Below are 13,016 nucleotides of genomic sequence, written 5' to 3'. Positions count from 1 at the left end.
GAATAATTAGTGCTACACCAAACGTCTTTATTTCATTTCATTTCATTTTCAAAGAGCCAGAGCAAATCTCTTACGGGAACCTCTTTCTCTGTTGAATATTTTATGGCTTCTGTATGCATTGCTATTCTCTGTGTTGTCAAATTCACCTTGTCTCCTTTGCTCCGTATCCCAGGTGAAGTGGGAGACTCTGACACTCTTGAAATCTAATTAGTGCACCTCAAGTCGGCTCACAAAAAAACATTATCTCCTCTCTTCTCTTCCTGCTGCTCCGTTATTGAAAGAGCCCTGAAAGAGCCAGTGGTCATTTCTGAACCTTCAGCAGTTGGTTATTCAGGGGCTTCCTTGACAAGCGAAGTGCTCAGGATGAAATTCAGCCAGGGTGCAGAGAGCTGGTGCAAGTCCCTGCATATCTCCTAAGATCAGGACTAGGGTGACAGGGGGAGTAGCCAAGAAACGGAAGGGGGGGCCTTCATCTGTACTCCGTGCTCTCAGTGAAAGGGGATCTCCATGCCAGCTTTGCATTGGCTAGCATAATGGTTGAGGACGGTTGGGGCCACAAAATCTGTGACTATGTAGAATCTCATATAGATTGGCGTAGCTGAGCGTAGAGCCCAGTTACTTAGGAGTTATGTGGAGGGTTTGAATTTCATCCAGAGAGAAAACCATAGAGTTCAGACTTAAGGTGAATATGAGAACAAGCAGGATCCTACTGTGACTATATAACGTACAGGGACTTTCTGTCAATAGCCATTTCTGGGGGCCAGAAAGTGTTGAAAAGGCAGAAGAGTATTTTCATAAAATCCTAAATGTACTGTTCTATTCTGTTCAATATAGGTTTTTATACCACCCTCCATAGCATCTGAGCACCTTCCAACACTGCATTAAGCAACAGCTGTCACGTGATTTTTTTTTTTTTTTTATGAAGGGTAAGAAATTTCAGGATCATGGTGCCCATATATTATAATAATAATAAATTTGCATTTATATATCTTTTGTCACCGACATGGTCCCCCTCTGAGTTAATGAGGTGCTATTACTATCCTTGTTTTATGGGGGAATAAAGAGAAGCACACAAAAGGTTGAGTGGGTTTCCAACAAGCACACGGCAAGTCTGTCGCTGAACTGGGTCCAGAACCCTAACTCCCCAGCTACTGCTCTAACCAGGGCCATATCCAAGAGTATTGACTGCCTTACTGCCAAAGGCAAAATTTAATCCTAAAGAAAGCATTTCGTTACTAATACTCATGTTTTCAGCATAAAGATACCAAATAGTCTCAAAAAACTAAGAAAGAAATAAGCTAATATTAATATATACATAAGCAAATAGATCCTGATTAGCATATACAGATCGTTTCCAAACTATTTCTGTTTCACTCATTGAAGAACTCTCTCTGAGTGGGAATCACGCCTTGAAAGTCTTGTTTGAAAGTCTTAGTTTTTGGCAAATTCTGCAGATTCTTTGATTTCTTTATCTGGTGCAGGATGATAGTCTGGAATGTATGTTATCCAAAGATTTCAATGTGCTTTCCAAACATTAATTAACTCTCTCAATACCCTTGTGAGCTACCCTAAGTAAGTATTATTATAACCATTGTGCCAATGGGTAAACTGAGGTACGGGGAGATTTGAGGCCCAGATCCTCAAAGTTAGGAGCCCAACTTCTGTTGATTTTAATGGGAGTTGTTAGGCTGACGTGAGCCTAAGTGAATTGCTCAAGGTCAGTGGCAGAGCTGGGAAGAAAATCCTGACTTTAGTCCCCTGCTCTAACCAGGCCGCCTCTCTCTAACTTTAGGTGCTGAATCTCTTTTAGCTCCCATGTCTTTCTTAGCAGGCGACCATATTAAAAATCATTAAAAATTAAAGATAATTTTAAGACCAGTTATAATAATACATTAGAAAGCATGTACTGGATTTCTATTTTGAAATCAACAAACATTCCTAGTTCAAACAACGAGGAGTCCTTGTGGCACTTTAGAGACTAACACATTTATTTGGGCATAAGCTTTCATAGGCTATAACCCACTTCATCAGAGTGGAACTCCCATCTTTTCATGTGCTGTGTATTTATACCTGCTGCTGTATTTTCCACTCCATGCATCGGCTACCCTTCTGATTCCTAGTTCAGACACAGTTACTAATATGTCCAAATGTAGAAAATATCTGCCATTGATATTACTTACAAAGGCGCTTTAAGGCATTCTCTGCATAATGAACCAAATATCTGTCAGTCCATCTACCACGGACACTGTAAGGATGGCAATTTAATACTCAAAAAGTGCATTTTCTTGTTGGAAATTAAATGTTTTGGCAAGTTAAAGGCGCTGCCGTGGGCTGAGCTGTCGCCTAATTATGTCAGTCTCTTTGTGGGGTGTTTTGATAAGTACATCACAGGAGCATCTTTAATCTTCATGCTAAATCTGATCACTGTGTCCTAATTCCATGTACAAACAGTCCTCCAGCTGAGACCTTGAAACATATAAGAATACAAATTGCAGTTACCAGTTACAGGAAAAACCTAACTATTTTAATACAGTCTTTTATGCTTTCAGACAATTTTTGAGGAGAGGCCTCATTGTCCAGTGGGCAAGGTACAGGACTGGGAGTCAGGAGACATGGATTCTTTTTGCTAGCTCTGCCACTGACCTGATGTGTCCCCTTGGGCAAGTCACACAACGTCTCAGTTTCTTCGTGGGGTACTTACCTTCCTTTTTAAATAGTGGTACTTACCTTCCTTTTTAAAAGTACGTTGAGACCCTTAGATTATAAATGCTAAATATTATTAGTGCACCTGAGGCAGTGCCCAAGTAAATTGCCTCGAAATATTTTGTATTTATGTTACATTTATAATTCGAGGATCTCAAAGAGCTTTACAAGCATTAATTGATTCTGTGAAGTAGGTAAGTGTAATGATGTCCATTTTCAGGCTGAAGTCAATGGTCACACAGCACAGCGATTTCAATGGGACTCAGGCACCTAACTTGCTTAGGTGCTTTTGAAAATCCCACTAGCTGCCTATGGGCATCTTTAGATACCTAAACACCTTTGAAAATCTGGTCCCATGGGGTTTTATGCTTCACAGGTTGATTGGTGGGGAAATGAAGGGCCCAATCCTGCCAGGAACTGAGCGCAAGTGCAGAGATGTCTGAACACCCATTATAATGATTCATTGAGGGGCCTGATCCTCGGTGGGGCTGAGCACCCTCAACTCCGCTGGAAGACAAAGAGCCTGCTCCTGCTTCCATTGAATCAATGAGAGTTCAGGGTGTTCAATAAACATCTGAGGGGCCTAAGGTCTTGTTTGTACTGGGAATTAGCCCCAGTCTCAGCAATCAGTGGCCAGTTACTGCCGTAGTTGCACGGGTACAAACGCCCAGATCAGACCAGGAAAGCTTTGATTTGCGTGAGTGGAACTGAGCCTGGTTTCAAGCAGATGCAGCTACCCTTAGGGTGACCTTGGTTGCTAGCCACCAGTTGCTGAAATCAAATCTTATCCCCAGTATAAACAAGGCCATGGACACCTTTCTGCATCCTGCAATGTCCTCCTCAGGCTGTGCCATTGTCCTTTCTTGCTGCCAAGATGCACATATTCGTTAGCTGATTTGGTTAGAGTTAGGCTTGAAAGAGCATATTCACTTTTGAGCCCTGATTTTTGGTAGTTTACAGTGTTCAGAAACTATGACCTTTCATTGGGAAATTTCTCTTCCGAAAGGCGAACTTTTTTGGAAAGCCTGACATAAACGGAAAGATTGTTCTTATTTGCAAGGAATCCTGCAACCAAAAGCTGCTGGCATGTACTGAGCTCAAGAGGAATCTGCTTGGTCTCCCACTAGCAATGCCTCTAAACAATGGTCTAATGCAAATTAAATGCCTGACTTTCCTATACTCCGTTTTCCCTGGGAGATCCCCAGCCAAGCAGTGACAAAGCCCAGCCCCAGACAAACAAATGGGTTTTATGAAACTTAAAATCGCTTCTGAGGGGAGACCAAAAATGAGACATTTTATCCCAAAAGGTAAATGTTTGAGAATGCTGTAAGAAATTGGAAATACATGTTGAATATTATTTATTTTTTTTGTATTACGGTAGGGCCAAAGAATCCACTGAGATCAGGGTTCTACTGTGTTGGTGTTGTCCGCACACATATAGTTAAAGATAGTTCTAGCCCAAACAGAGTACTGTTTAAATAAACAAAGCAGACAAAGGATTGGCAGGCAAAGAGAGGTGAAGTCATTTGCCCAATGTGACGCAGAAGGAAATAGGCAGAACTGGGCCCTAGCCACTGGACAATGCTGTCTCTAAATTTTAGAGGTTATATAGGAAAGGCATCTGAGCTTTAAAGCAAAAATAATTAGTCTCAGACCTTTTTTTTTATTTTTAGTTCTTTACTATGTGCAAACAAGCCAAGAAGATGTATAGAATCTGGGCACAGAGTCTGGCCCCAAGTTACTGGCAGTGGGATCCCACCCCGTCTTCCTTTTGCAGGAGGTACAAATGACATTTCTTCATGTCTCTGCTGAGGGCCTGGCACCAGGAAGTGACCGGAATGCCAATCAAAACCCACAAACCCAGGAAGTCATTGACCCTGTGACTCTTGAGATCACCCCATGACAAGCTCCCTTTTGTTACTAAAAGGCTTTAAAATACAAGCACCTAACACACTGTTGAAATCATATGGATAATAATAATTAATACATAATAATAAAAGAACACTTGATTTAGGAATGACAAGCTCTCAGCAGGTCAACGACATTCCAAACAGTATTTAAAGCAGTGTAATCACAGCACTTGAGATATTTCTTTTATTTCAAAATGATCAGTATGTATATATATTTTATAACTAGCCCCTTGGCTGCTGTTTCTTGCTGCACTGTAACATGTGGCTGCTAGCATTTAGAGTGATGCACCCTGTCGATGGGGCAGCACCTGCCCTGTTTCTCCCAGTATACCGGGTCTGTTCCTGAATGGTCAGGCAGATGGACCCTCTTTCAAAACTGAAACATTACACTAGCCACTAGAGCCTAAAATCAGCTCTAAAATACTGCTTAAAAATGGCTCTTGCTATGCTGAGCTAGCCGATCCAGCTGAAAACCTAGTTCTAACAGCTCTGCTGCTGGATGCTGTTTCCATGGAAATAGACGTTAGATCAGCACACACACACACACAAAAAACAGAGCAAGTGTTTAAAATAATTTGTGTTTTGAAAGCTTTATAATTTTCTGTCACAATATTAACCTACCTTAATGTGTGTAAAATCCTTTTTTTAAAGTATGCACAACAGGGGTGGATCCCCTTAATAAAACCTTCTTATTTCAATACTACAGGTACAAAGCCTTTGAAATAAAGAGCTTGGCTCATAACACATTAAGGCTGCTCTACCCCGGTCATTTACCTCTCATGCATATTGACTTTTGATGCAATTTAAATGAGTGGATCACAAAAATTATCAAGGGAATCATATTGAAATAATTTTTAAAGAACACACTAAAACCCAGCTAGTTCATTCAAAGTTCGTCTGGGAATGAACCACTTAGCTATGCTTAGTAATTCAATACCTCAGAACCAGAATTGTTCATAATGTACCCCAGAACACAAATAGGGATGATTCTTAAAGCAGCCTACATGAACGTAATTATAAAATAATCATTATGGATGAAGAAATCGGACTAGCTGGCTGGTGACATGGCTGCACGGGTTTCCAGTGTAACTGCACAAATCCAAGTGTACTGTATGTAACAAAAACCATCAATGAAGGCTGTATGCTGTTCTTTAACTGTATTGCACCCTGATAATATTTACCTCCTTCACAGGCATGTGTGGCTTAGGGGAAGCTTCAGCAAAGCACGTTGAGTCCTTGGGCTAAAAGATACTGTCGAAGTGCAAAGGATTTATCATATTATACTACCTCTTGGTACTTTTAGATTGTAAATTGTTTTGGGGGTGCATGTTTCACTCTGTATCAGAGGGGTAGCTGTGTTAGTCTGAATCCACAAAACCAACAAGGAATCTGGTGGCAGCTTACAGACTAATAGATTTATTTGGGCATAAGCTTTCCTGGGTAAAAACCCCACTTCTTCAGACTCCATGCATCGTGGCTTTGTTACCCATGAAAGCTTATGCCCAAATAAATCTGTTAGTCTTTAAGGTGCCACCAGACTCCTCCTTGCTTTTGTTTCACTCTGATTTCTGTTTCCTATATTTCACTCGCATTGAAGTAACAGGTACATTTATGGCTTCCTAGAAATGACAGCACATGTCATATAATAATTAGCCCTTTTGTAGCATCTCCCATGAAGGTTTCTCAAAGCATTTCACATACATTAGTGAATGAAGCTGGACTACTCCCCTCTGAATTAGGTATTCATTATCATAAATCCCAGCCCAACCGGCAAGGCACAAAAAGGGCACGTTGCTGTGCTGAGACCCCCTTTTCAATGGGTCGGGGCAGCCTCAATTCCCACTGACTTCCCTGCTCCCCAGGCAGGCAGCTGGTTGCAGCACCCCGGGGGGAAGCTGAGGTCTCTCAGCACCTTGTAGCCTTGATCTGGCCCTGCCCCGAGCACTTTCCGCCTGAAAGATGGACAAAGCCCCAGACAGCCTGGGAGCCCCAGCGCTGGGCAGAGCCTTCCTGCTGCTGCCCTGCAAGGGCTGGGGCTGGCACGTGCCTGGGAATTTGGGATCCTCCCGGGGCAAGTGGGTTTCGGGGAGCGCTGGGAGGGACGGAGCCTTGGCACAGCGTTAGCCCAGGCAGAGGCAGGGGTGGGAGCAGGAGACAAAGGGAGTCCCGTTATCCCCATTTCACACGTGGGGACGGTGAGGCCGAGGCGGGGGGCGCGTGCCGCAGCGCGCGGAGGAGCCGAGCGGGGGCAGACCCTGGCCTCCTGCCCCCAGCCCCTGCTGTCCCCAGCACCTTCACCCGCCCCGGGTCCGGCCCCGACCCTCCCGCACTGGCCCCCACGCCCTGTTTTGTGGACTACAGCTCCCACGATGCACCAGGCGAAGGGGGCACGCGAGCCCCCTCCCCCCCCGCTGGGCGACACGTGCCGCCGCTCTCGGCCAATGGGGGCGGGGCGGGGCTGGTCACGTGCCATTGTTTGGCGCTTTTGTGAGCAGCTGGTCGGTTAAGCGCTGAGTGTGGCCAGCCGCGCGGACGGAGCAGGTGGGCGAGCGGAGCGAGGCAGGGGGAGGGGAGACAGAACAGAGGGCGCCTAGGAGAGGCGCGGGGAAGCAGGGGGTCGGTGCCCGCAAGGGCACCCACGAGGGCGGGAGAGTGGGTGCCCGTGGGCGGCGGTCGCGGGAGCGCCCCCCCCCATCGGTGCGGATCGGCGCTGGAGGGGATGGTCGGGGTTAATGCGGGGCGCTGTGTTCGCCACAGCGCGGAATTGGTCAGCCTCCGTCAGGGACCGCGGCCGCTTTGGGGCGAGGAGGCGGCGGCGGCTCCGCGCTTTGCCCGGGTGAAGGGAGCGGCCGGTCCCCCACAGCGGTGCCGCGGCGCAGAGGGAGCGGGGCTGACAAAGAGGACGGGGCTGCGGGAGACAATGAGCTGGGGGACGGGGCGGGGCGCGTCCCCTCCCTCCGCCTGGGGCTCCATTGTCCCCGCCGCCGTGTGGGCGGGGGGCCCGGGGCGGTTCCCGACGGAGGGGGAGAGGGGTGGGCTCAGGCAGCGGCGGTTGTCCCCGATCCCCTCCCTCCTCTGACAGGGCCCCGCCATTGTTCGCGGGGAAGGGGGCGGTGCCCAGCCAGCTCGGCCGCCCTCGAGGCCTTAGCGGGGACCGGGGCCGCCTCGCTGCGAGGTGAGGGGCGCGGAAGGGAGCGAATCCGGCTCGCAGGGCAGGGGCCGAGCCGGGGGAGGCTCCCCGGAGGAAGGGGCTGCCGCCTGAGGAGCTTTGGCGCGCGAAAGGCGGGGGCCCGTGTCAGGTGAAACGGGCGGGAGGGGTGGCTGGGGAGGGGGTACCCAGGTGCCCGGATGTTACAGTTAGCGCCGCCCCCTCCCCTTAGCCCCTGCGCGCGCTCTCCAGCGGTTTGAATTCGGTGCTGTTCGAAACGCGCCTGCCGAGGGCGGGGCTTCAAGGGACGCTCGCTTCTGAGTGGCTACGTGGGGCATCTGCCTGCCCCGTCCGGGGCATCTCGATTGGGCCAACTGGGGGGCCGGTCCTGGCCCCGCCCCATGAGCTATAGCCTGTCCCATGCACTGTCTGGAGATTACCTGGGGGTCAGCTCTTCACTCTGCCCCCCACAGCCCCGCTTACCCACAATAGCCAGACTGTTCCACCATTACTCTTCTAGAGCACCAGCCGTCTGTTCTGCCTCCAAAGGGGGCGCCCCCCCGTACTATTGCCCTTGTCCTTGCCCCTCTGTAGCTATTGTTCTGGTTCTAATCTTCGCTATTTAACAATCCAGCTGTTCATAGCTGTCTTGCTTACCTCAACTATCAGTCATGCTTTTGTGGTTTTGCAGTGATCTCTGCTCTTATTTTAGTGAGGCTGTCATATCTGACATTAAGGAAAATGGCTCAGCTATCTATCTTTAAAAGTGTAGAGTATCATGTAGTGCTTTTCATCTAATGGCTTCTAAATAACCATTCTAAACAGAGTCAACATCAGTGGGACTGTACCCATTTTTGTACATGAGTAAATGGAGGCACTTGTAGCTGGCCTGTATCCATTGGATCCTCTGGATAGAATGCAGGACTGGAACTCAAATCTGAGTTTTCTATTCCTGGCTCTGTTACTGCACTGCTGGGTCCTTGGGTAAGTCAGTTCCCCCTCTGTGCCTCCACTTCCCCATTAAAATGGGGATAATGATGCAAATACAGACTAACACGGCTGCTACTCTGAAACTGATAATGATACTGTCCACCTTTGTAAAGTGCTTTAAGATCTATGGGTGGAAAATGACTCTAAGAGCTAAGTGTTACAAAATGGTTATGCTCCGAGCATGTTGTATAATGTGGCTTGGTGTCTCTTCAGTAGATGGGTATCAGTCATAGCGTAAAAATAAGGGAAATTTGATCCTAGTCGCACAAGAACAACCAAACTTAAAGTATCTTGAGAGACAGCTGTCTAATGTCTAGTTGTCTCATTGTAGTCTTAAATATGGTGCTGACTAAGCCTAAATTGTCACTGCAATTCTCTGAAACTTGGAATAGGCTGCAGTCCTGAATCTACTTCCTTTGGACTATAGTGCCACCCCTGAAATTTAAAATATATTACTTTCCTCAGTTTATGAAATGACTTAATCTTTGGTGAAAAAGCAGGATTAGTAGCCCTTTGTGGGGGCAGAGAAATTACTGGACTAAACACTTACTTTGTGGCCTTTGCAATTTAGAAGTGCAAACAAGGTCCGAAAATATTCGGATCAACTGGGCCTAGAGGCACTAGAATAGCAGAAACTTCTCCAACTGCCTAGATTGGCCACAAACTCTCAAATCATCGGGTTGGAAGGGACCGCAAGGGTCATCCGGTTGTAGTAATTAATGCCTCTTCAGTATTCTCTTATTGTAACACATAGTGATTTTGATTGGTGTTGCATTCTGCTGTGTAAAACAATTTTTTTTAACTCTTATGGTTGTCTAGTCAAAGAATTAATGACTATTTATTAATCACTTAGGGGTTCCACTGATTCGAGTCTTTCCAGAGCACATTTCTGGTATCTACCTTCTTAGTCATGGCTTCTTCTGGTATGTAATGTGTTAAGAACACTTTATTGAATATTCCTGTATTGTATCTTCTCAATAACTTGTAAATATTTTCAATAAAAGGGAAGTTCCTTCACTACCCTAATTTTGATGTTAAATAAGCAGTAAGCAAAGTACTGTTTTACTGTCTCTTAATGCGGGGGTTAGAAAACTTTAAATTAAATGCATGTGAAAACACACAAAGCTTTGTCTGTTAGCAGATGGCTTTCAGTTAATCTAATGCTATCTGATATGGCTGATGAAAGTGACTATAAAATGTGCGTGTGATGCCCTAAATCCTATAAGCAGACAAAGTCAGTTCTGCAGGAGTTTAGAAGCCATTTGTGCTCTGTCCTGAGAAACATAGTCTGAAGTTCTGGAAGAAAGGCTGGCCTGCTGGCTAAAGGGCGTTGGAAGACCAGGGTTCAATGCCTGGCTTTACCACAGCTTTCTGTGGGACCTTGGGCAAGTTCTTTAATCTTGGTCCTTTAGTTCTCCATCTATAAAGTGGGGATACTTGCATATCTAACTAGGATGTTGTGAGGATAAATTAATGTGTAAAGATGCACAGATACTGTTGTGGCTATGTGACTTAAGAAACAAATGTATTGTTGGCTTATGCGGCTGCTTTAAATAGGCTAATCTGCTCATTTTAAACTGTCTTCATTAGACAGCTGCGTTATCTAAGTCTAAGAATCATGTGTAATGAAGCAAAGTCAACACTTAAGTTGGCTCCAAGTACCGATGTGTCTTGTCATTCTCTTAGATATTCAGGTGAAGGAGCTGGAAAAGCGTGCATCTGGGCAGGCATTTGAGCTGATACTTAGTCCTCCTTCAAAAGAAGCAGTCCCAGAATTTCCCCTCTCCCCTCCAAAGAAGAAGGATCTTTCACTGGAAGAAATCCAAAAAAAGTTGGAAGCTGCAGAAGAGAGACGTAAGGTAAATCCAAAGTAACAGTAGCTTAAAAGGCCACTCAGGTAAAACTCACTTTTAAAAAAAACCAACAAAAACCCCTTTCTGATAAATCTAAAATATTGCAGGACTTTCAGTCTTAATATAGGCACTTGTTAGTTTGGCCAACCAGCTAGCTACTCACATGCTAGCATAGCGCTGCAAAAGAGCAGGAGATTGTTTGCTTGTTAAATGGCTTGCAGTAAATTTCTAAAGCTCTTACTCAGTTGTATTAAATATATCTGCAAGACCTGAACTTCATTCCCAAAGTGACCTTTCAGGAGGTTGCCCCAAACATGGGGGTGGTGGGACATATAATAGGGAGAGAGACTGCTACTTTGTGATCTCCTAAAGTTTACTGAAAGGTTGTCTTCCTTCTAATTCTTCCTCCCACCTCTTACTTCATGGGGAAAGTCTTGGACTCCTTCTCCCAGAAAAATCTGGCTATTGATAAATCTCTGAAACACTCCTAATACAAAGTCCATGGTTGAAAGTTGGACTAGACATGGCACCTGCTGTTGAGACATGGCTTCAAATTCCTAATTATTATAATTAGGAGGGCCATAAATGTGAAGGCTTTTTAACATAAACGTAATATCTGAGTTTTGCATAGTCTCTAGTGTCCATGGCTTCATGTTAAGACGTACGGTGACAGGAGGAGGACAGAATCATCCAGAAAACTTGGCAGCAGTGTACCCTTTTTCTTTCAGAACCTATCTAGTTTACTAGATTCTTATACTTAACTGCAAGAACTTATTTTCTTGTGTAATCAACTATGATGGAATCTGGGCAAGTAGAGAAGGAAGGCATTGGGGATTTGTGCCTGATGTGTTAAGACTACAGTCACAAATGAAATCGGCAGTAGAAAATGTTGTCTCCAATGTAGACAATTGGGGTACCTTGCTATATAGTTCATCTGTCTTGTGTCTAAACATACATGGTCTATCTTGTTAGTCTCATGAAGCAGAAGTCTTGAAGCAATTAGCTGAGAAACGAGAGCATGAAAAAGAAGTGCTTCAGAAAGCAATTGAAGAAAATAATAACTTCAGCAAAATGGCAGAAGAGAAGCTGACCCACAAAATGGAAGCTAACAAAGAAAACAGAGAGGCACAAATGGCTGCTAAACTGGAGCGCTTGAGGGAGAAAGTAGGTGTCGAGTTCTAATTCCCACTTGGGAAGAACTCTTGTATGTTCTTTTCTATGCTCACCAGCTAAACATAACCAACTAATGGCAGAGTGGGGTAATTCTCTAATTAGACATCTGGAGGTCTGGGGGGTATCTTTTGGTCAGTCTCCACACTAAAGAGGATTATATATCTTATTAAATCCCCAAAAGACGTATAGTAATTCTCTTGGGAAGAGGGACTGGAGGGAATTTTCATGCACCTTAAAAAAGGAAGCAAGAAGTCACTGATCTTCAAAACTTTCAGTGGCGTGTGCTGCAATTCACCCTGTCATTTGGGGATCAGATGTGAAGGTGGAATCAGAAGATTTGGCAGCTGAAGTGTAGACCTGAGTGCTGCTACAAACCTAGAGTCTTGGTTTCTTTAGTAGACTAATTCAAACAACTAATCGCTCAATCACCTTTCCTTTCTTCAGGACAAGCATATTGAAGAAGTACGAAAGAACAAAGAAGGCAAAGAACCTGGTGAGAACGAAACTGACTGACCTTCATTCTGGAAAATGACTCTCCCCCTCCCCTAAATATCCAAAGACTGTATTGGCCAGTGGGTTTTTTTTGTTGAATTTCTAAAAAACTGATGTAGAGCTGTATAGTTAGATCCAAACTGTACACTTGCTTTGGGGACTAAAGGGGAGATCTTACATGTTTCACTTTTTCTAAAGTGTTGTCTTTCCAGTGTAGCTATCTTGTTGCATCCTTTTCTACTCCAGTGAGCTTGCTACTGGGCTGATGGCTAGTACTGTATAAGCTCTGTAAGACATGTTTGTGAAAGGAATATGTAGTATACTATTCCATGCTGAATATCTGTTACACTTCAAAATCTGACTGTCCCAGTCTTATAAGATACTACTGTAACTGAGTGACTTAATAAAGCTGCACAGTGCTATTATCACAAGTGAATTATTTCTGGAACTAATATGACAATACATTTTAAAAAATCCAACTTTTATAGATGACTGTGTCTAAAACAGACTTGTCTTTAACATTAGAAAGAAAAGCCTGAAGCAGCACTCTTTCTTACACCCAGCTACTGGATATACTGTATAGCATCCTTTTTCCCTAGAGCAGTCTTCATTGTTTTAATCTTACAATAAGAGCTTTGTTGTGGCACCTCAGCAGTTGTCAGCTGTTACGGTTCTTGTTTAAACAATTCAGAACCACCTCCCTCGGGATGTTGACACTTCAACAAATAAATCCTTGTTACCACATGA

At 44.8% G+C, this 13,016-nt stretch overlaps 1 protein-coding gene across 3 annotated transcripts; it reads left to right on the top strand.

Annotated features, from left to right (window-relative positions):
* The first annotated feature begins 6,998 nt into the window (after positions 1-6,998).
* Positions 6,999-13,016, top strand: STMN1 (stathmin 1). Of its 3 annotated transcripts, none has more exons than XM_037881950.2 (5): positions 6,999-7,154; positions 9,605-9,674; positions 10,438-10,610; positions 11,577-11,768; positions 12,222-13,016. In XM_037881950.2, exons 2-5 carry the CDS (start codon positions 9,662-9,664, stop codon positions 12,288-12,290), a joined length of 447 nt encoding a protein of 148 aa, XP_037737878.1. In that variant the 5' UTR covers positions 6,999-7,154; positions 9,605-9,661; the 3' UTR covers positions 12,291-13,016. The 3 variants fall into 3 exon arrangements, with proteins under 3 accessions (XP_037737878.1, XP_007070910.1, XP_043388343.1); XM_007070848.4 differs by lacking the exon at positions 6,999-7,154 and adding an exon at positions 8,248-8,745; XM_043532408.1 differs by lacking the exons at positions 6,999-7,154; positions 9,605-9,674 and having other exon boundaries at positions 10,401-10,610.

This window comes from Chelonia mydas, chromosome 19 (genome assembly GCF_015237465.2).
Source record: "Chelonia mydas isolate rCheMyd1 chromosome 19, rCheMyd1.pri.v2, whole genome shotgun sequence".
In the NCBI taxonomy this organism is placed as follows: Eukaryota; Metazoa; Chordata; order Testudines; family Cheloniidae; genus Chelonia; species Chelonia mydas.
Note: the sequence above shows the minus strand (reverse complement) of the source record. Positions and strands in the feature narration are given on the sequence as shown.

What these genes read in the sequence shown, in the direction of transcription:
- STMN1 (XM_043532408.1), top strand. Translation starts at nt 10,416, where the DNA reads ATGTGTCTTGTCATTCTCTTAGATATTCAGGTGAAGGAGCTGGAAAAG. An exon ending in CTGCAGAAGAGAGACGTAAG is followed by an intron (nt 10,611 to 11,576) that starts GTAAATCCAAAG and finishes CTATCTTGTTAG; the next exon opens with TCTCATGAAGCAGAAGTCTT. An exon ending in TGGAGCGCTTGAGGGAGAAA is followed by an intron (nt 11,769 to 12,221) that starts GTAGGTGTCGAG and finishes TCCTTTCTTCAG; the next exon opens with GACAAGCATATTGAAGAAGT.